Source organism: Lutra lutra, chromosome 2 (genome assembly GCF_902655055.1).
Source record: "Lutra lutra chromosome 2, mLutLut1.2, whole genome shotgun sequence".
NCBI classification, from domain to species: Eukaryota; Metazoa; Chordata; class Mammalia; order Carnivora; family Mustelidae; genus Lutra; species Lutra lutra.
In genome coordinates this window covers 144,128,173-144,151,008 of record NC_062279.1, presented here as the reverse complement: position 1 = coordinate 144,151,008, position 22,836 = coordinate 144,128,173, and the positions used below count along the sequence as shown (strand labels likewise).

The 22,836-nt window shown below is 56.4% G+C and overlaps 1 protein-coding gene across 4 annotated transcripts in view; it reads left to right on the top strand.

Annotated features, from left to right (window-relative positions):
- The window catches only part of SORCS2 (sortilin related VPS10 domain containing receptor 2), a 420,986-nt gene that overhangs the window by 334,527 nt on the left and 63,623 nt on the right, over positions 1-22,836 (top strand). For all 4 annotated transcript variants that reach the window (XM_047718782.1, XM_047718783.1, XM_047718784.1 and 1 more), the window contains exons 4-5: positions 12,554-12,718; positions 21,019-21,092. In XM_047718782.1, coding sequence (XP_047574738.1) covers positions 12,554-12,718; positions 21,019-21,092 — 239 coding nt within the window. The remainder of the gene's footprint in view (positions 1-12,553; positions 12,719-21,018; positions 21,093-22,836) is intronic.

Here is a 22,836-nt window from a genome sequence, read left to right as displayed (position 1 = left end):
TGACCGTCATGATGTCTGGGAACACTAGTCCCCCACCTTTGACAATTAATGACACTACAGCTGGCCTGTGGCTTCCCTCGCAGTGTCCTCTCTGGTCCTCACCTCACATTCCTGCTCAGTCGTTAGTCTCTACAGGCTCTTGTCCAGCACCAGGAAGCACCCAGCCCCCTCAGTTCACTGCTTTTCTTCCAGCGCTGCAGGCAAGAGCCAGAGACTCTTCCAGACTCCCAGCTGCCACCCGGTCCTGCTACCTCCACCCTCTTTACACCTGCAGCTCTCTCCCTGCCCCATGGCCTCCTCATCCTCCTGCCAGACCTGGCCCATCTCACTGTCTCTCTGGTCTTACGGGTGCCCTCCTAGACAACGTCCCCTTTGTTAAATGGTCAGGCCCTCTTCAGGGTTCATAATTGGTCATTCATGTACGTCTTTGGTCATTGTCTCACCACGAGACTGTGGGCTCCATGAAGCCCAAGGACAGCGAGGCTGCCCCCACTTGGTCCCCAGCATGAGCTGATATCGGTTCCGTGGACACCTGAGTGAACAGTGATGGGAAGAGCACTCTGTGCCCCTTGCCCATCTCTGCAGGTGCAAGGTTCAGCCTGGATGCCTTGGCGGTAGCCTGTCTCCAGCTCACCACCTGTGTGTGGTTGCTGCCCTCCCTGGGCACTCCTGCTTCATCCACCAACAGGGGTAATGATAGTAACTACCTCATTGGAGGGCTGTCCAACTATATAGGGAGCATCTAGTGTAGTGCCTGGTATACAGTAAGTGCTCAAGCCATGCTACGTACAAGCATGTCATGACCCGTCCTCACCCAGAAGAGGACTTTCCACTTGAATCTGTGACCACGGAATGTCAACAGCCCTCGCGTTGATGACCGTGGCCTGGACCATCTGGTGTGGACATGGATTCATGTCAGACGTCCACCTCCAGGGAAGGGGAGGAGAGTGACTGCTGGTTGACTCTATTTTGACGTTTTCACCTGCCTGACCAGTGCTGGCAATCCTGCCTTGGTCTCTGTTCTCAAACGTTTGAAGAGAAAGCCTTCAGCAATCCCACAGTTACTTCCGAAAGCTGCCATCTTTCTCCTGGAGGCTGCTGGGTCCCCGTCGAAGAGGTGTAGCAGGGACTGACCCACGTCCTCTTGCTTGCCACTGTTCAATCAGGGAGTGGATGAATGAGCAAATTGTTCACAGATCTAATCGTACGTAGTTAATACAGCTGTCCTGATACAAGACAATCTTCCAGAACCAGTCATTCCGGAGAATTAGCTGTCCACCGCACTCCGCCCCAGCAAGTGGGCTTTTAGCTCTGTCTGCAAAATACCTTCAGACAGCCAAACAAAACACAATTAGACTGTGCTCACTCCAAAAACTCCGTGTGAGCCCCTTTAGAGAACAGAGATCATCAATAATTACGGGGGAGGGGCCATGGGGGCCTCTTATGTCACAAACGCGGTGGGCAAGATTATTAATAAATCAAGGATATAAAACAGTGGCGACGAGCTTTTTTTTTTATGGCCTGAAATACGTTTGCCTTATCTAGTTAGTATTGATCGACGCAAGACGTTCCAAGTCAGCCTCCGGCCAAAGGGAAAAGGTTCACCTCTCTGTTGAATTTACAAATGCTCTTGGAGAGGTTTCCTGGCACGTGAGTGATTGTCAGGCTGGTAATTAAGTCCGAACCAGCCCTTTCCTGACAATCCATTCATTAATTGTGTTTGTGTGGACATTTTCCTAAATTGTGCTGGATGCCTGTCAGCTCAAGGGTTGACCTGGAGGCAGGGGGAGGTGGTTAGCCTCAGCCAGTGTGGGGTCTCAGTCCCGTGTCACGGTTCTCAGCCTGTGTGGGCCTGAGCGGGTCCTTTCCCCCTCTTCGCTTCTGGGTGTTCTCTGTGAAACGGAGCCAAGCACATCCCCCACCTCGTCTTGTTGCAGAAAAGTGAGAACCCATGTGTCGGGGCCAAGTTCAAAGCCACTTCGGGGTCTTAGCAAACGCCCTGGATGCTGGTAGGTAAGGGCTGAGATGTCTCAAGGCTTGGACCTGAGCCAGCCGAATGACCTTTCTGACAAGACAGTGGCTGGAAGTAAGGCCTGCGATGGGTTGGCCTGAGAAAAAGGAACCAGGGTTTGCTCCTCATATCGGGTGGAATAGTTCCAGAGAGTTCGCGTGGTCAGGGCTGGTCCGGAAGCCCTTGGGACATCTGAGCAGGGACTTGGGGGCTGACGGCTGATGGGGCTGTGGGTAGGGGTCAGAGGGCTCAGTCCCAGGAGGCGGGGTGGGGGGCTCAGAAGGGCTGCTATCAGCCACCCCTCCCCCGTCATCTGTTAAACATTTGCCAGAAAGAGACTTCAGTGCTATTTGGTCAAGACTGTTCCGCACTGATCAGCTCAGCACCTGCTGTGTCCCAGGTGGGGGTTTGGGATCCAGCATCGAGCAAGAGAGATGTGATCCCGACAGCGTGATCTTAGGTGGGGGGGCGGACAGTAACAGCAGGGGGGCAATGTGAAAGGAGAGCGTGGGGAGCTGGTCAGGGAGATGGAAAAGCTCCGGGACCAATGGCTGACATCACCCTGACTCTGTCTAATGCCGCTGAACCGTGTACTCGAAGGGTTAAAAGAGTGAGTTTTGTGTTACTATCTTCACCACAATTATAAAAATAATGTAAGCAGGGGCGCCTGGGTGGCTCAGTGGGTTAAGCCACTGCCTTCGGCTCAGGTCATGGTCCCAGGGTCCTGGGATCGAGCCCCGCATCAGGTTCTCTGCTCGGCAGGGAGCCCGCTTCCTCCTCTCTCTCTGCCTGCCTCTCTGCCTACTTGTGATCTCTGTCTGTCAGATAAATAAATAAAATCTTGAAAAAAAAATAATGTAAGCAGGTGTTTACAGAGAGTGTTAATAATTGTCTTTAAGACCATAGGGTATGCTGGCATCAGGGCCTGTTTAAATGCGGAAGGAAGAGCCCCCCACCCCCCCCCCAGAAGGTGGTCTGTGAGTTGAGGGGCTGCCCTGTGGTCAGGAAAGTGCCCTCCAGAGCAGGAGCCCCAGCAGGAAGGGCCTGGGGCCAGCAGGGCTGAGTGAGGGAGGGCTGGGCTCTGGGCCCGGGGTGCAGGCCCACAGGAGGTGGGCAGGCAGAGGTGTGGGGCAGGGTAGGGGGACTGGGGAGGGCGTCCCCCCTGTTGGCCCCCAGGTGCTTGCCTGTCCCACTGCCCCACCCCCTCCTCATGGGCTCCTCTTGGCTCTCTTCCCCGCCCACCCCCCAGCTAGCACTTACAACCCCAGCTAGCACTCACAACCCCAGGTGGGCTCCTCCACCCCCAGGACCCCCAGCCCATGTGACTTCCAGACACCTGTCCCCAGTGCAGATTTCCAGGGAGCTGCACTCCCCCCGGGATGTCACCCCAAGCCCCTTCCTCCACCAGGTGTCCCTCAGGGCCCGCCGCCCTGATGCGGGTTTCCCAATGGGCCACCCCTCCGTCTGCCCTAAGCCGGCTCTTCCTCCTGTGCCCTCCTCTCCTGCAGCTGGGCCAGAGCTTGGGTGAGTTCCCACATTTCCTCGTTCTGTTCATTCCGTGCCGAACCCACTAAACTCCCAATTCAGCAGTGTGTTGGAGCCTGCCCTCTCTATGGCATCACGGGGCTGTCTCACCCGGGTGACCTCCGTGGCCTCCACATCAGCCTCCGGTCTGCTCCAGGCCTCAGCCTTCACTGCAGTGGGCTGGGTGTCTGGGCGAAGTGGGAAGCATTCTTAAGTTGATAGTGAGAGTGCTGCAGCGGTGGTGGGGGGCGGGGGATAGGGTGGCTGGAGACCATCCAGGGTGGTGGAAACTCGGGCTGTGGGCTGGTGAGGTCATGGGACAGGGTCGTGAATGTCACCCTCAGGAGTGACCCTGAAGGGGTTTCAGCAGGCTTGTGTTTGCGTAAATTCAGATTATCCTGGACTTCTCCAAGATGGATCTTTCTGGTTTAAGAAAGCACAGAAATAATGATGAGCCTTTGGGTAATTCTCCAGCACTTTTGAACATGGTAGCTAATTTGGGATCTCAGCACAGAAGAGATTACCATCTCCAATTTAAGGTTGAGGAGAGTGACTTGCCCAAGGTCATGGAACACAGAGATGGCAGAACCCCCGGCGCAGTCAGACTCTGTGTCCTGTGACCTCTTCCGAGCTCCTGGTTGCCCACACAGAGACTGTTGTGGGGTGATGAGTTCCGACGACTGTGGGTAGCTGATCCGAGGGTGTGTGGAACATCCCAGCAGGATGCATCCGTCCACAAGAGCGAGGCTCCGGGTGGGAGAGTTATTTTTGCTCATCATGACTCACACAGGCGTGGATGAGACGCTGTGCACGGCTGCTAATTTAAGACCGGAGGGTGGATGCCGCTGGATTTGTTGGTCTCCGCTGTCTGCCTCTCCTGGTGTCAAAGCCGTTTTCTGCGTCCCTCTCTGGGAGCATCTGTCTGGCCAGGAATAGACCGGGTGACTGGGTTTTAAATAGGTAACTGCAGATGACAGGGAGCCGGGGGGCCGGGGTGGGGACCCTTGTAGGGATAAACCTGGTAAAGGGCAGACTAAAATAAGAAATCCTCCCCTTGCTGCGGTTCTGAATGGAAACCAGAGATCTGTGGCGCATCCAAAAGGAGCCCTAGCAGAGGCGAGAAATAGTTTCTGGATGCTGTTTGTTTCCCTTTTTAAACGTGGAGCTCTGAGAGCCGTGACGTAAGCGAGTGCCACGGCCACACAGGCTGGGAGGCTGGCACCACCTTTCGGAGGAGAGAGGCTGGGAGACCTGTGGGAAGCGGCCTGAGAGGGGCGGGGCCATGTGCTGTTCCCACGGGGGGGGGGGGGGGGCTCAGGCCGGCTTGTCCAAACAGGAGTCAGGGCCAGCGGGTGGTTGGGGGGCGGGAGCTGGCCTGGAACCGGCCTGGAGGCGGCTGTGCGTGTGGGAGGGTCAGAGAAGGGTGTCTGGGCCCCTGGGTTCCGATAGGTCTCCGGACCTGGTGGAGAGGAAAACCTGAGTCCCGTATCAGGATAGCACATGGGCAGCCCTGTCCCCCTGGAGTGTCTTTCTGCATGTGGCTGTGACCCATCTCCACTGGGAGCTTGGGGTGCACCTCCTGCAGAAACTTCCAGAAAGTCTCTTGTCTACTCCAGTCCAGCCTAGGGGAGGTCCCCTGCCTCCACCATTAAAAGCCTTCCACTGTCTTCTGTGAGCTCCCCCGAGGCAGGCGTCCTGAGGGGCCTGTTTCCCAGCTGAGGTCTGATGTGCAGCTCAATGACTCAGTTAATGATTTGTGAGAACAAGACCAAGACCGTAGGACAAAGGGAAGAAGGGAAGGATGAAGAGGAACGAAGTCCCCTGCCCCTTCCTTTGCGTGGCCAGAAGTCCATCCCCAAAGCTCTGGATGGACCCGCAGACCTCCGGAGGCCAGTCCTCATAGCCCTTGAAGGTGTCAGGGTCTCTCTGGACATCACAAGTGTGTTCCCGCAGGAACCCTAGTGTTTGCTGCTACTTACTGAGCAGACTGGCCATGCTGTGTGCTAGCGGTGTGGGCAGGTGATGTCGGGAGGGGTGAGGCCGCAGACCCCGGCTGGCGGTGTGACCTTCCACAGGCCCTTGGCCTCTCTGGCCATGCTCCAGCCCATGCGCCGGGGAGAGAGGGGTCATTCTCCTGTTGGCAGCGTCTGTACCCTCTGCCCATGTCTGTCCTGGGGTCTCATAGTGCAGGGGGCCGTACGCTTCCCCTCGCTCTCATCACCACATATGACCTGCCTCAGCAACGTGATCCTGACTCACAACAGGGCTTGGTGACCTCCTGCAGGGACGGTAATCCGAATTGTCCCATATGGCGAGCTCCCGCATATTCGGGATGCTCGCTGTGTCCCAGGCACCAGGCTGGTCTGCTACACACTTCGTGCATTGACTTCTCTGGTCACCTCAGCAACAGGGATTCCTCTCTACTTACAGAGGAGGAAACAGCAGCCCAGAGAGGTACACTGACTTTCCCAAGGCTGCACAGCTCACAGCTCAGGGGGTAACGGTGGCCTGAAGCCCCACTCTGCGTGCCCCCCATGTTTGTGTTGTGGCCTAGCTGGACTCCTGGGGCTCTCATCCATATTTTCCCCACCCTGTGGAGCATCGTCAGAGTAGCTGCGAGGGTGGCCGTGAGCTACAGAATCCCAGGGAAGGACGTGGCGTGGGAGGCAAGTGGCTTATTTCATGGTCACTTGGTGGGGAACGGAGCAGAGTCAGCCACGGCGCTCAGAGTCACACAGCTGGTGGGCTCAGAGCTGAGAACCATCAGGAACTACAGCCCAGAACAGATGTCCCGAGGCTGGAAGCTCAGGGCTCACCAGGGACTTTGAGAAAGTGCTGATTTCCACCCGGGTGGGGCAGACACAGTGTGCTTCCAGCAGCCTCCATGCCGCTGGGGCTAGGGGTCCCAGAGTTTATGAGCAGAATCCCTGTGGGATGATGGAGGCAGGCTCCAGAGCCAGACGTAGTGCTTGCTGTAATGCTTGCTCTCTGCCACGTTGGAATTCCTTATTCTTCTTGAGCAAGGAGCCCTGCATTTGGGGCCCTGCAGATTACCTAGGCAGTCCTGGGACTCACACTCAGCGGGGCTGGCCGCTGGTCCTCTGAACCTGTCCCATATTTCTCTCCAACGTATGGCCTCTGATTTCCAAACACCCAGCCTCGTGGGCCCCCGGAAGCTGGTGCAGGTACCATATGTTGGCCCGGAATAGTAAACAGTAAAAATACACCATTGGAAATAGTCTGGTTCCCAATTTGGGAGAACAGTCTGCCAGCCTCTGCTCTGCACTATGCTAATTGATTTGTTTTCTTTGCTCTAGTAATCCTTTCCTTGTCAGCACTTTCTCGTCCCCCAATCTTTCCTGGCTTACTTGTCCCACTCTGAGGCCCAAAATAACCCCCGATCCAGATTGCTGGGCCCCCTGCCAGAACGACTTCCTCTGGTTCTTGTTTCTCCAAGGCAGTTCCACCGTGGGCGGGGCCTCGGCCATCAAGGAGGGCCGTGATGGAGCTGTGACCCTGTCCCCAGAGCCCTGATGCTGTGTGGGAGTGGCACCAACACCTGTTTATGGGTACCTGGTGCCTGCTCGGGACCAGGCCCTGTAGTCCTGGCTGGAGGCATGGCCCTGATGAAGACACAGGGCGTTCCTAGAGGGGGAGGCAGACTCCCAAAGAGAACACTAAGAATGTTGGGCTGGAGCAGATGAATGCCTGAGATGCTGGAGAGAGGGGCAGAGGAGGTATTGGAATAAATCTACTGGAGGACTTGTATCATGGAGGGCTGCCTGGAGGCAGTGACCTTTGAAATGAGCCTCAGTGGATAAAGAGGTGTTAGACAAGCGGATACAAAGGGGAAGGGCATTCCAGAAACAAACAGGCTAAACTCATGCCGGAGACGTCTGCAAAATTAAGTGAGAAATATTCGGCTTTGTGGAAGCGGCCCAGAATTGGGGTCTCTGATCATTTTCACAAGCTGCTTTAAGTTCATCACACGTGGGCTTTGTATCATTTTGAAATTGTCAGATCTGAATCTGAATTATCTGCAACGAGGTTGGGGGAGTCTTGGTTCCACCGCACATTCTAGCCCAAGGGAACCATGCGTGAAAAGGCAGTCAAGATGTGAACAGTCTCAGGGAACTAGAGAAACACAGCAGGGCTCTATGGGGCTGACACCTGGAGCCTGAGGCAGGGGGTGGGGGGGGAGGCGGGTCAGGGACCCCCACCCTCCCGTCATGCTGTCCTCTCTGACTGAAACACCCTCCCCTGGGTCTGCCAGTCAAATTTCCATCCATTTTTCGAAGCTCACCTGGGGTGGGAAGTCACCTCTTCTAGGAAGCCTTCCTTTGGGCCCCGTATCTGGATTCTCCTTTCCACCTTGGCTCTGCTGCCACAAAGTCCTGGTCACACCTGAATCTTTGCTCGACTCTGTGGTCTTAGCACCAATGGAAGAATGAAGGAATGGATGAGTGGATGAATGAGTCTTCTCTGACGTGTGAAGCTCTGGGTAATGGGGAGAAGTAAATGAGGTTTGTTATGACATCCCGTCTCCAGGCTTCTGCCATAACTCTAGGAATGTTCTCCTCCCAGAGGAAAAGAGCGGACAAACAATTCCTCTCGGAATCAAGGGTTGAGATGGACTCCTTTATTCATTCACCTGTGCATGCATTCAGTCAGTAACCATCAGGCAGGGATTAACCCACAGCGCTCTGGGCTCTGGGCCAGCAGAACAGGAGTCAGGTCGCCATCCCTGCACTCAAGAGGCACAATCTCCTGGGGGAGGTGGCTAAGTCAATAGTTGCATCATAAGAACATGGAGGAATCGTCATCATGAGAAAGCGTTTTGAGGAGTGATGTTTGGGCTTCCCTGGCCAGATGGCCCCAAGGAGCCAGGCATGTGGGCAGCTGCCCTGGGGTGGGGCACAGAGCCTGGGCCACATGTTTGGGCAGATGCTGAGTGAACCCAGCCATCTCCAGTAAGATGGGTGAGAAATCTGGGTGACTTGTTTCATTATTCCCGATTATCTGGGTTGACCAGGTGCAGCACAGAGCAACATTTAGAAATGGAAGCAGGGTGTTGTGGCAAAGGAGACCGCCCAAGCCCCCCTCCCCGCCACTAGCCAGAGTGGGAGCCTTGGGGCAATGAGATAACAGAACAGCCTTGAATTACAACTCAAAGTCTGACATAAATATTCATGAGTTCATAGTGATGTAAATAAATGAGTCAGTAAGGGCAGGGGCGAGGAGACCAGTCTCCCATGCAGAAGAATTCACAAGAATGCTCTCAGCTCCTCTGCCTCAAGGAGGGGAGCTGCCCTCCCCACCTCAGGTGTGGGCTGTGCAGGGGGCTGTCCTCCAAGAGAGCATCGTGGATGCGGGGAGGAAAGGAGGGCCCGTTCCTCTGGGGAGCCCTGAACCGGTACCACAAGGCTGGTGAGGCCAGTACCATGGCTGTGGGCTCCCCTTTGGGCCCACTGCAACAAGAAGGGTCCTCACCTTTGTGCCTTTCCTTCCCCAAACCCCTGACGCCCATTTTTACCACGAGAAAAGCCTAGATAAGCCGAAATCAGAGTCAGTCTGCAAAAGACCCAACCAGAGCTTCTCAACACTGTCAAGGTCAAGAAAAACAAGGTGCATTTGAGAAAGTCACGGCCCTAAGGAGGTGTGATGCCTGAATGTCATGTGGGTTCCCAGATGGGATCCCAGACCAGGAAAAGCCAGTCGTGGAACGTAGCGTGTGGTTCAGACCGTACATATGTGGGTATGCTGGCTCCTTAACCGTACAGACATCTGACACCGACGTGAGCTGTCCTGGCAGATAACACTGCATCGGGTGCTGTGGGACTCTCCATCCTATCCTTGCCACCTTTCTGTAAAGTTAAAACTATTCTAAGCTACAGCCTTCATTGAAAATAAGAAAACAAACTCCTTCTAACTCCACCACTTAAAAACAACCACTATTAAGGTCCTCGTGTTGCTTTCATTGGTTTTTTTCAAAATTGAGATGTAATTGACATGTAACATTATCTTAGTTTCCAGTGTAGGACATCATGATTCAGTCTTTACGGGGAAGCGATCGTCCCTGTATGACTGGTTACCATCCGCTGCCACACAATGTCAGAGCGATGCTTTCCCGTGAGGAGACCATTCAGGATCCCCTCTCTCAGCCACCTCCAGACACGCAGTCCTTTGTGTCACCACGCTGGGCCCATGGCAGCCCGAGACCTGCTCACTTGGCAACGGGAAGTGCAGGCCTTCTAATGCCGTCACCCCTCGCCCACCCACCCCCTGCGGCGCCCACCCGTTCTCTGGAGCTGTGAGCTCAGGCTTTGCTTTGTTTACAAGAGTCTACCTGCAAGCCTGATCTCAGGGCATTTGTCTCCCACTGGGCATGACACCCTCAAGGTCCATCCCTGGGGTCGCGAGGGGTGGCGTTTCCTCTTATATGATGGCTGAACAGTGAGCCCTCCACTCCCGTTTCTGTGCACCTCTGCTGATAAGATCACGTGTACTCTCATACGGTAACCATCGGCAAAATCATCATAGGCTTCCTGACGTTTTGTCTTTGGGAGATACATAGTCTCTCGTAAATTTGCACTCACTTCTTTTTGTGAGTGCGTGAGCGCCCTTGTCATTCCACATTTCCTGGGATGATTATACGTGGCCGTTCTTGGCCCCTCCGCTTCTCCTGCGTGGAAACCACCCCCGAGGGACACCTCCCGCAAGGCTCCTCCACCTTCCGAGAGCACGGCGGCCTAGAGGCAGGCTCCGGGAGTGCCCTACCTGCCCTTCTCTTTCGGCCCCCCCTCGGCTGGCCAGCGCGGGCGGGATCTCTGCCATGGGAGACCAGCTGTGGCTTGCACAACTCCTCAGGGTTCCCCTGGAAAGAGCGCATGAGATACCGTTTGTAAAGACAGGGGCTCGTGCAATTCTTGATTTCTGCCCTGTGTGCTTCATCGTCTTCTAGAGGAAATGTTGGTGTGTGGGGAGCCCATCGCAGTGGGGCGTCCACATGATGGGGGCTTAGTGTCCCATAGCCCCAGCCGCTGGGAAGGAAGAGGTCATCTTGGTGCCAGGCTGGTCCCACCCCCCTGCCCCACCGGCACCCCACCCTGCATGGGCTCCCTCTCAACTCCAGACCCTGGCTCCTTCCTACACGGTGTGTGACCTGAAGCAGTTTGCTTCCCCTCTCTGTGCCTCAGTTTCCCCATCCACCGAGCAGAGATCATAACTGCCCCACTGAGCTCTAGTGAGGATGTGGTGGTCTCAAACACTCACAGTAGACTTTAACTGCAGGCTCGCCCAATGCCAGGCACCATATTATTTTCCCCATTTTACAGACAAAGAAACTGAGGCAGGGAATGGCCAGCCAGCTTGCTTCAGGTCACACAGACATGGAATTTGAACTGGGCTGTCTGAGGTTGAGTGTGCCCTGACCCCTATTCTATCAGCACATGGTATCTGTTCGTTCATTCATTCATTGATGCATTCATTCAATAAGTGTGTGGAGTCCCCAGGCCCTGCAGGGGTGGGGGTGGGGAGGAGGATAGCAGGAAACCCCACAGACCTGGCCCCGGCCCCAAGGGGCCACAGTCCTGGGAGAAGAGGCTACCTCCATGACAGGTGGTGAGCTTTTGCTGGGCAAATACCAGGTCCCCTGTGGCCTTGAATCAGGGGGCTCCACTGGGCCTTGGGGGTGAGGGGGAAACAGAGGAAACGGGTGTTGTGGGGAGGGGGCTGTACATGGGTGGACCCTACTGGCTGTGGCCAGCTCACAAGCAGGAGGCAGGGAGGGAGGCCAGTCCAGGAGGAGCCTGCAGACCCTGTCACAGAGGTCACAGTCTCCTTGGGGCCGTGAGGAGCCCAGAACTTTACATGAGGTGTGTGCGTAGGAAGACTACCCCCAGCTTCATTGTGGGAACTGGGACTCCCAGAAGAGGGTGGAGGTAGAGACTGGGCCCACCCATGCTGGCGGGGGCTGACCATGTAGTCTGGGGGAGTGGGATCCACTCACAGTGGTAGGAGCCCACATCGTCTTCCCAACCTTCCAGACTGGCCGACCCTCTCTGGCCTCAGGGGAAGGAGGGAAGCCTCTCCCTCTCCCCCTTTGCTCTCTTTCTGAGGGTCCCTTTGGTCCCCTGTGTGCAGTTAGCAGGGCCAACCTGTTCTGACCCATAGTCGGCCTTTCCTGAACTTTCTGGAAGACCCGGGGCACCTCGCAGCCCAGGAGGGCATGTACCTGCGTGCTTGGGAAGTGGACAAACCTAGAGAGGGCCACAGGCCAGCTTCCCCAACTTCCTTGACCCTCTGGGCGGAGCCAAGAGAGGCCTTGCGGGACCCCCACCCACGGGAGAATTCTGCAAATGGTGGGGCTGTCCCTCATCCTCTCCATGGGCGCCTTGCCTTCCAGTTCCCAGGATGACCTCATCCTGAGATGTTTAACTTGATCCCACCTGTGCAGACCCCATTTCTAAGTGAGGTCACCTTCACAGGAACCAGGGTGAGGACGCAGGGATGTGGTGTCTCTCCGGGTTCCCCATTCCACCCACCACGGTGCACTCTAAGGCCTCATGGAGCCAGACACGCTGTTACCTATCCAGTCCCGTCCCCCTCGGCCACCTCACATCCGAGTTCCTGCCCAGCGCCTGCTGTCCCGGGTCGCCCCCCTACCTGGTCCAGTGCTCTGCTTCTGCACGCAGCCCCCATCCCGGCCTCCCCAGCCCCCTGCTTTGTCTCCACAGGCTGCCGGTCAGGCCCACAATGGGCGACGCACTGATGTATCTCACACTGCCCCCATAGAACGGACTATTCACGGCAGAAAACCCCAGCTCGTGGTCGGCCTCACCTTGTGGACAGTGCCTGGCTGGGGGACAGAGTTGTGGAGGGAATTAATGAGTGACTAATTAGAGGAGTGGGTGGGGCAGGGTGGGAGGAGGGGGCGTGGTTCCGGCCCCGCCCTCCCTGGCTGAGTGCAGGGGCTGGGTGCGGAGGGGGAGCTCACGTCCACCCTGCTTTCTGTTCCAGATCGTCCTGCTGAGCTCCTCGCTCAGCGACCGGGACCAGAGTCTGTTCCTCAGCACGGACGAGGGGGCCACCTTCCAGAAGCAGCTCATCCCCTTCTCAGTGGAGACTCTGATTTTCCACCCCAAGGAGGAGGACAAGGTCCTGGCCTACACCAAGGAGGGCAGGGTAAGCAGTGGTGGAGCCAGTATCTGGGCCCCAGTCACCCACAGCTGCTCCTTTGGTGAGGTAACGGGGCAATGCAGGTTGCTCCTCATAGGGTCCTCGGAGCCCTTTCCCCCAAGGCCGGCCGGGTGTGGGTGCTGCCATCGTTGGTCTCGGGATGTAGGAGCCAAGCAGGCGGAGGTGAGAGGTGTACTTGGCACAAGTAAGCACGTGAGACAGGATTGAAGAACAGTAGGTAATTATTAGGGCTGTCCCCCTCGGCCTCCCCTCCGGGTGCACCGCCATAAGGCCTTCTTCCACTTCCAGAACATTCCACACACCCTCCCACGCTGGGCCTTGCCGGGCCCTTCTGCTGGCCTGGGATGCTTTTCTACCTTCAGTAGGTGTGACTTGTCCTTCAGATCCCAAGTCCATGTCCTTTTCTCTGGGGGCTGTGTCACCAGAACCCCACAGGAGCCCAAGGGACCCTCCACCGGCTGATGGAGAGAACGTGGTGGAGGGTTCTTTCCAGGCCAAGGGAGAGGAGAGCCCGGGGCTGGCCCCAGGAAGGGGTGAGGACTGAGCAGGAGGTGAAGCAGGGCACAGAGAGCACGGGAGGATGAGGACCTGCCCTCGCTGCCACGGAGACCAGGATCTGTTCCTATCACCACGCACTCCATGGCTGGCCAGTCCAGATGTGGGGTCTCCCACAGCTTGGGAGACCAGAAGTCCAAAATGTGTTTCGCGGGATCGAAATCGAGGTGTCTGCAAGGGACATGCTCCCCCTGGAGGCTCTGGGGTGGGGGTGGGGGACTGGGCCTTTTCTGGCTTCTGGTGTCCATGTGGCTTGTGGAGGAGCCACTGCAGCCGGCGTGGGGACTGCTCCCCACACACCCACTCCTGGGTAAGCCCCTTGCGGGCACGGACTCTGCCCAGTTTCTGCAGCATTTCCTCACAAGCTCCTGGCTGAGGCTATTTGTTGGCTGGATGGACATGGAGCTGAGGACGGGTGGAAGGGTGAGTGGGTGACAGACGGGGGCTGCGGGGTGATGGACGGGGGAGGTGGACGGATCGATGGAGGGGTGCCCATTGGTTGGATCAGTCAGTGAGTGAGTGATGGATTTCTCTCATGAGGGTTCCCCCAGGTCAAGGACCTCCCAACGCCGATTTCGGCTGGTCTGAGCCACGGCTCGCTGCAGGACCTGGCCTCCTTGCCAAGGTCTGGTCCTCTCTGACTGGCATCCCTGGGTTCCTCCAGCCCCACCGGCCGCCTCTTTGCTCCCGACGCCTTCTTCTGGGACAGCATGCGCTTCTGGGTATTAATAGCACTACTTAGCCTTCCATGTAATTAGACTAAAGCACAATCACGGAGACTTATTTTCCTGCAGAAATTGACTGCGTTGCAATTGCTCTTTAATTTATGGTGCCCTGAAAAATTAATGGAGCTGAAATCTCGGTGATTTTCCTTGGTTCTTTGCTGTGACTCTAAGGAAAGAAAAAGGGGAGGAAAAAGGGCTTCGTTGTAGTTACAAAAGGAATGAAGAATTTGAGGAAATTAGTAACAGCGACAATAGGGCCTTGGGGCTTTTTGTTTTTTTGGGGGGGTTTTTTGTTTTTTGGGGGGGCTTTCGTTTTTTTTTTCTTTTTTTTTTTTTTAGGGATGTATGGTTTTCAAAGCTCTCTGTCTTCCAAGGGTGGATGGTCACGTGGTACCACATTGGTTCTCCATTCCCACAGACCTGGTGCATTGGGCAGGCGTCTGCTAATCAGAGGAACACACAGCCCCAAACCTAGGTGGCACCCATCTGCAAGCCTTATTGCTGGTCCCGGATCTGTGAGCTGGCTAGGGTTCTGCCCAGTGCTGCACTGTAGCTTGGGGTGCTGTGAGGCTTCCTTATTCGGAGCCTGGGCAGCCTGCTGAGGGGAGAGCCTGATGTGGTGGTTTTTCTTTCGAGGCTCAGCAAACTGCACTGGGGTCCTGAGATCAAAGGAATGTGAGAGCCGGGAAGCCCCTTCCCACCCCAACTCCCTGGGGACCACCGGCGCCCACCGGCGCCAAACTGACCCGCCTGGTTCCCTGTGCTTGTCCCTGGGACTTGCTTACAGGCACAGCCCTCTAACACTGTTAAGTGTTATTCTGCTCCCCATCAAGAACCCCTTCTGTTTCCCAGCACTCTGAGAAGTTAATCTGAGCCTGGGACTGCCTTCCAGAACCTTAGTAGGGAAGAAAAGACACCTTGGATGACCAATCTGGGAAGCCTTCCTGGAGGAGGGGGTTCGAAGAAAGGCATAGAGAATGTATAGGGAAGGATGTTCACTTTTTTTTTAAAAATATTTTATTTATTTATTTGACACAGAGAGAGATCACAAGTAGGCAGAGAGACAGGCAGAGAGAGAGGGGAAGCAGACTCCCTGTGGAGCAGAGATCGCAATGTGGGGCTCGATCCCAGGACCCTGAGATCATGACCTGAGCCGGAGGTAGAGGCTTAACCACTGAGCCACCCAGGTGCCCCGGATGTTCACTTTTTAATACAACTTCAGGACAACAGAGATGACTGCACGAGCAGTTCAGGAAAACCGAGCACCCACCATCCTCCAGCCCCCGTGAAACCGGGTCTGTGTTTATACGCGTGAAGCAAAGTGGAGTAGCTGTCCAGGCAGGGGCGGTGGGGGGCCAGCAAGGGTTCCCCTAAGAAGGGGCAGGCACAGGCATGGGTTCACAGCAGCTGCCATGAGCGTCCCTTGGCAGACTTATCGGCTCGCATGTCTTCGAATGACCTTCCTCTGACCTCATCCTTCACCTTCGTTTCTCTCTTGCCCTGACTTCCGTGCATGTCGTCTTTGTGTTGGAGTGGCCTCTGTTATTCTGGGAGGGCCTCTGATACTCTCCTGGACGAGCAACCTGGAGTCAGTCAGCCTTTGCATGGGACACCACTGGGTTGGGGTCCGCTGCAGTGGCTAGGATGTCCCCCGTGTGTTTATACTTATTTGCTGGTGTTTGTCTTGTATTAAGTGGGAAATGGTCCATTTCTGCTGCAATTGAGCCTTATAAAATCACCTCCCACGAACTGGAAAGCCTGCACCATGTTTCGGGGTGGGCGTCCTCAGTGCACGTGGGGATGGCAGGCGTCATGCCGTCCACGAACGCTGAGGCTTTATTACCAGAAATTGACGGCTGCACGCCCATTTTTAATTGCTCACTGTTCGAGGATGGCGGTGGTTCTCTCCCGGTTTGTAGAGGGATAAATTAAGACCTGAGGTGGAAGGAGCCCTGGGCTGGTCACTCAGACGGCCCAGAGAAAGGACGAGAGGGGATCTCGCATCTTTCCCAGGGGGAACCCCTCAGCCACAGGGGTATCATGGTCAGGTCCACGAGCAAACACTGTGACCTTGAGCAGCTTACTTACCTCTCTAAGCTCCCATTCTTTCATTGGTAAAGGGACAGAGGCCCGTCTTATATGCGTGCACATGTGGATTACGTGAATGGAGACTGACAAGCTCTTAGCTCAGCATCTGGCCTCCATGAAAGGTCGTACCTCCTGCTGGGCTCTCTCACTGAGGCCTTTCCAGAAATTCAGGACCTCCAGCCGCTGGAGCCATTAGCTATTTACTAAGCACCTACTGCATGACTCGGCATGACTCCACGTGCTTAGCAAGAATGGATGAGTTCCTTGTGCTCCTGGATTTTACGTTCCAGGGCATGAAAACTTTCCAAAAGGCCCTTTTTAAATAGGAAAGTGATAATTTCATATCGTGTGCCCTGGAGCAGGCATCAGCAGACGGTGGCCTGGCACCCACTTTGTAAATTAAGGTCTCGCTGGCACACAGGCAAGCCCATCCGTTTCCATATTGTCTCTGGCTGCTTGCCTGCTCCAGGGGCAGAGAGAAGTCGTGATAACAGAGACTGCACAGCCTGGAAAGCCAAAGATATTTACCGTCTGGCCCTTTCCAGAAAAGTGTGCCAGCCCCTATGCTAGAATTGAATTTGTCTGTTCCTCCAGCACACCCAGTGGCGATCAGTCCGGGGCTAGGCTGGGGGAGAGGTGAGCCACAGAAGCTTGAGCAGAGGAGCAGGAAGCAAAACCGCCACGAAGGGGGAGAAACCAAGCACAGAGCTCAGGGTTGGAGGGTGGGGTTCTCTCAGCCAATGTGAGGCTAGGGGTCCAGAGAAGCTCCCAGAGACACAGGCAGCAGAAGTGGGCCTGTGGCAGGGAGGGAGGGAGGGAGGACACCAGAGGTGGAGTGGATAGGAGGTTGGCTTCTGGGATGTGCTGTGTTGTGTCCCCTCCCAAAATCTATATACTGCTCCCCCAGCACCTCGGATGTAACCATATTTGGAAATGAGGCTTTTAAAGAGGTATTTAAGTTAAAATGGGTCATCTGGGTGGGACCTGATCGGGATGACAGGTGTCCTTAGAAGAAGGGGACATCAGGACACAGATGTGCACAGAGGGTTGACCACATAAGGACACGGGGGATTCATGGCCATCTACCCACCAAACAGGGAGGCCTCAGAGGGAACCAACCCTGCCCACATCTTGGTCTCAGACTCCCAGCACCAGGACGGAGAGAGAGTCAGGCTCTGCTGCTTAGGCACTATCCTTGGTGCTTTGTTTGGGTGATCCTGGCATCCACGATGCTCACAGATGCTCAGCCTCCTTGTGGAGCAAGATCTCATGGTCTTGGGCATTTTCTTTGTGCTGCTGACAGCAGGGGACAGTGGCCTTACAGAGGAAATCCCCTCATGTGTTAAGAACAGGGACAACCCTCACTGTTGCCGTGGACTCATAAATTCGGGAGTCACGGCCACGCAACACGACTCTCCAGGGGCTGCGGTTGAGTGTCCGGCAGTGTCCTGAGGTGGGGCATCTTCTTATGGTAACCTGTGGTTAGGACGCCATGGTTAGGATGATGTGGTTAGGACATTGTGGTTAGGACGCTGTGGTTAGTATGCCATGGTTAGGATGCCATGATTAGGACACTTTGGTTAGGATGCTGTGGTTAGGATGCCATGGTTAGGACACTGTGGTTAAGATAACTGTGATTAGAACAATGTGGTTAGGACACATGGTTGGGTGCTGTAGTTAGGACACCATGGTAAGGACACTATGGTTAAGATACTGTAATTAGAACAATGTGGTTAGGACGCCATGGTTAGGACACTGTGGTTAGGATACTGTGATCAGAATGATGAGGTTAGGATGGCTTGGTTAGGACGATGTGGTTAGAATGAGGATAGCTCACTGAGGTGGGATCCACAGGATCTTCTTCCTAGAGCTGTGGGAAGAAGGAGTCCTGAGGGGGTCTGCCAGGGGTGGTGGAAGAATCCAGAATGTGGGACTTGAACCGTGGCCTGAAACGTAGGTCATCTACTAGAAGCCAGGTGGCAAGGAGGAGGTCCCAGGTGGAGGTGGAGGGGGACTGACTGAAGGGTGCAGGAGGGTCCTGGAGACAAGGAGCAGAAGCACCGGGCCCTCAGTGCCAGGTGGGTAACCGCACAAGGGGGTGTGCCCTGGGGACCCCTCCTCTAAGCCAGAGTAGAGTGTATAGCAAAGGGAAGGCACTGCAGCCCAGTTCTCTCTGGGTCCCGGGCCCTGAGCCCTGAAACAGGCTTCTTGACCTGAGGGACTGGGTTCTGAGCCTGGTTCTGCAATACCAGGACCTCTGAGCTTCGACCTTGGCCAAGGCCTGACCAACAGGTGACTTTCGATGGAGTCCTGAACACTGAATGAAGACAAGGAAGGGCATTCCAGCCAGACTGAACAGCAGGTGCAGATGCTCAGAGGACCTCATGAGACATATTAGCACCACCGTCACTCAAGAGCCCAGAGTTGGGCATGATGGGGGCATGGGAGGTATGGGGGCTATATGGGCCGGGCAGCCCAGGGGCCCTGAGTGCCCACACGAGGAGTGTGGGCTTTATCCCAAGGAGGGTCTGTGGCATCCCCTGGCAGGTCTGATGCAGGAGAGTGATGTGGTCAGGTGTGTGTTCCAGAAGAGCCCAGTGGCTCTCTCATGGAGCAAGGGCTGGATGGGAGGGCTGAGGGCTGTGGGTAGGAGACCCAGAGGAGGGATGCAGGAAGCCAAAGATGCAGGTGGCTCAGTAGGCTCAGGGTACTTAGGCTGTGGGTTAGGTGGAGGACGTTAGCTCATTTGGACTCGGTGACTTGCTGGGGTAGTGAGGACAGGCCTGGAGTCCTGGCCTTGGCAGCTAGTGGGGGATTGGCATTGGGCAGGTCTAGGGCAGGCTTCCGGGATGGGGGTATGTCTGCCCACACTGAAGGCCAGGACGGCACAGGGCTGATGCATGAAGAGCCCGTTTCCCTTCAGAGATTCCATAATCCCTTCCTTCGGGAACAACAGCAGGGATAACACCATGACCTCACTTCCTCTCCATCACTTGGGTCCCCAATGGGGACAAGCTGGGTCAGAAGAGGAGCATGTGTCCTGCTGGCCCTGAAGGCCAGCAGTCAGGAGCTCTAATCCTGGTGACTCTTGTCAGGTTTATTAGACCCATTTCACAGACAGAAACACTGAGGTCCAGTGGCTGCCTTTGGCCTTCCTTCCTCTTGAGGTCTGGCCATGAAATTGCTCTGCTTAACTGATTTATTCCAGACACATCTTGAGTGCAGAGGAATAAAGGAAGGGGCATTCAAAGCACGGAGAATTCAAATCTGGCCTCTGCCAGTGAACTACCCCAGGGCAGATCGCTCAGCTGCTCTTAGCTGCCATTCCTGATCTGAAAAACAGGTTGATAAAAGTGTCTGATTCACAGAGACGTCATGAGAGGCTCCGAGAGGGGACAAGCTGGGCACACGCTCACACGGTCGGCCCTCAGCGGCAGCCCTGGGTGGATGAGATCCCTGCATGACAGCGGCGGGATTCAAGGGGAATGTCATTTGTGTAAACACTTTGCCATGGTGCCTGGGATCAGCCCACACATCCCAGTAAGGCCAGGATCTGGATCCCCGTTTTAGGAAAGTGGGGAACTGAGGTTTAGGGAGCCTTGGGGGGTCATGCAGCTGGGTCGCACAGACTGTGGAGTCTGTCGTGAGCTACGGCTACGGAACCCCATGATCTCTCAAGCCACGGACTCACCCCTGCAAAACATACCATCTTCTCAATAGGGAAACTGAGGCAGCACAGGGACTGCCAGACAGGGCTCAGGGGAACCAGGTCTTCTCTGTCCCCAAGCACAGCAGCCCTCTCGGCTGGGGAGTGGCCGCTGAGTGTCCCCGCTCAGCCCTGCCTCTGCAACAGAATGCTTGGGTCTCTGGGCTCCGTGTGGGCTGTGTAGGATTTCCGTGTGTGTGTCCTGCTTCATGGGTGTACGGATCCCTTAACACCCTCACAGCCTACCCTGCTCTCAGGAATGGAGGGGACGTTTCAGCGTTCCCACGAACTACCCCTCAACCACCCCCCAACCAGGGAGGGTGGCAAAGGAAATTTGGCAAAACCACCAATGAAAGATGCCTTGAGACCTGGACTGTAGACCTGCCCACGTCCCAGCTCGGAGTTGGGAAGGGGGGGCAGCGTTAGTTCTCGCCCACAGGTTGACTCAGGGCCCAGTTGGAGGGAGATGAGGGGAGGGACAGACGGGGCGCCTGTGTTCTGGGGGCCCTGCAGCCCCACAAGGGCCTCATCCTACCAGCTGCACACAGCCCGGAGGTATGCCCTTGCGGGCTCCAGCATATCTGAAAGATGTTGCAAAGTCAGAAAGGCCTGCAGCCTCTCTCAGCCCGGCCTGGTGGGCTGCTTCTATTGCTGGAGGGACCCACAATGCTCCATCTGTTTCTGGCGTCCAGTGTAGTGACTGGGCAAGTCCCTGCATTATGCTGTGCTCTCTGCAGGCGTAGCTCCCACCTGTCACCACGTGACAGTATCCCAGTACCCCTGACTGAGTTCCCTCAGTTGTGGCTCTCTTCCCCTCCAAGGTGGGCACCGACAGCAAGGGGTCGGGGGCAGGCTGTCACGGTGATTTTTACAGGCTATTTAACATCAGGGACACTGGTGTGGCGAGCGCAGACCCCCACCCCCAGGCTCCCACAGCCCTGCCTCGGGACTCAGCGCACAGAGGGCTGATCCTGACGGTCCCCAGCCCAGGCCTGGCTTGGGGATCTGCCTGGCCAGTGTCCCTCAGTTCCTACCATCAGGCCTGGGGGGCGAGAGTGGCTCTTGGAGCTCCTCCGCTTGACCCTTGGCCTCTCAGAGGTGTGGGTGCGGGGCCTGCCTGGGGCATGTTTGTCGTCCAGGAGGGGTCACCCCAGCTCAGAAGAGGCTCATCCCCAAGGCGTGACCAGACTGTTTCTCTTCTCTCTGCCAAGCTGTATGTGTCATCGGACCTGGGGAAGAAGTGGACGCTTCTGCGGGAGCGAGTGACCAAAGACCACGTGTTCTGGTGAGAGCCTCCCCACAATGGGGACCCCCCAACCCTGAGGGCCGGGGCTCCCCTTTCCTCCCTGCAGCCCCCAGCTTAGGGCTCCCCACCTTCTCCTGCCTCTGACCCCAGCCATGGACCTCCTCACCCCAGGGGGACCTCCAGGTGCTCTTTCCACTCTGCTGGGAACTTAGGAAATGGTGGAGAGGCGGGGCTCGCTGTCCCGACCCACAGGACCCGCTGTCCTGTGACCCAGCTGTGCAACCTGATGCGGGCTGGTCCCTCTCTGAGCTCCTGCTTCCTCCAGGGTGCAAACAGGAGCCAAGTACCTCAGGCTGGCACAATGCCCAGCACACAGTAGGCCCACCACCTGTCTCCCCTCCCCACCTGCCCTCTTCCCCCTTCCCACTCCCCTGCCTCCCCCTCCTTGCCTCTCTGGCCTCCTCCTCACCACCCCTGTCTCTCCCTCCCCAGCACACCTGCCTCCCCCTCCTCACCTTCTCTGCCTCCTCCTCCTGCCTTCCCTACTTCCCCCTTCTCACCTTCCCTGCCTCCCCCTCTTCACCACCCCTTCTCTCACCCTCCTCACCTCCTCTCCTTCTCTTCCCCACACACCCTCTCCCTCTCCCCTCAACATGTCCTTGACATGTCCCTTCCCCAACTCCCCTGCCACTCCCTCCTCCTCACCATCTCTGCCCTCTCCCCTCCTCCCCTCCCTCCCTCCTTCTTACCCCTCCCCTTTCATCCTCCCCACCTCCCCTGCCTCCCTTTCACCACCCCTACCTCCCCCTCCTCACCTCCCCTCCTTCTCTAAACCCCCTCCCTCCTTACCCCTCCTTTCTCCTCCCTACCTCCACTTCCTTCTCCTCCTCACCACCCCTTTCTCCCCCTCTTCACCACCCCTGCCTCGCCCACCTCACCACTCCTGCCACCCCCTCCTCACCACTTGCCCTCTCCCCTCCTCACTTTCCCCCTCCCCCCTCCACATCTTCCCTCCCTCCATCCTTCCTACCCCTTGCCCTTCCTCCTCCCCTCCTCCTCTGCCTCCCCACTCCTGCCCCAGGTCCTCACTCAGCCCCTGACTAGCTGCCCCCTCCCACACAGCTTCCCCTACCCCATGCTTCCTCCAACCCTGCCTGCCTTGGCCCCAATATCCCACCCGATCCAGTGCCCTGACTCCCCTCCCACACTTGGGCTATCTCTTGGGAGCCACTCAGTGATCCATCTGAGCCATGTTCTAGCCTCACTGTCTCAGTGGGGAGACTCTGGTGCTCAAGACTGGTCATTGGTCAAGTCTGGTAAAGCTGTGTGAGTGAGGCCCGTGCGGGCTGAGTGCCGGAGGGCAGCGCTGTGGAGGTTGTGGAAACTGGGAGTCTCGCTGGCTCAGGGCCCCCATTTGCTGGTTGCCGGCCATGGCCATGGTCCCTTCTTCTGCCCAAACTGCCCCTGGAGAGACGTGGCTTACACACATGTTCTTCCGACCAAATGGCTCTTTCTAGCACATGTACATACACACACAAGAGCGTGTGCACACACACTCCTGCCTTTCCCTTTCTCACCTCATTTGTAGGACAGACTATGCACTGGCTTTCTCACTGGGCCACAGTCCTGTCTCCCCAGCAGAGAAGCCCCGTGGAAAGAGCTCTCCTTTCCCTCCCACGCTCCGTGTGTCTCGCAAGAAATTCGTTTCCTGGTTTACGGCTTCGAGGCCGGAGGGAAGCCCACCTCACTAACTGGAGTATTGGTGGCTGGCCTGTGGGGCTTC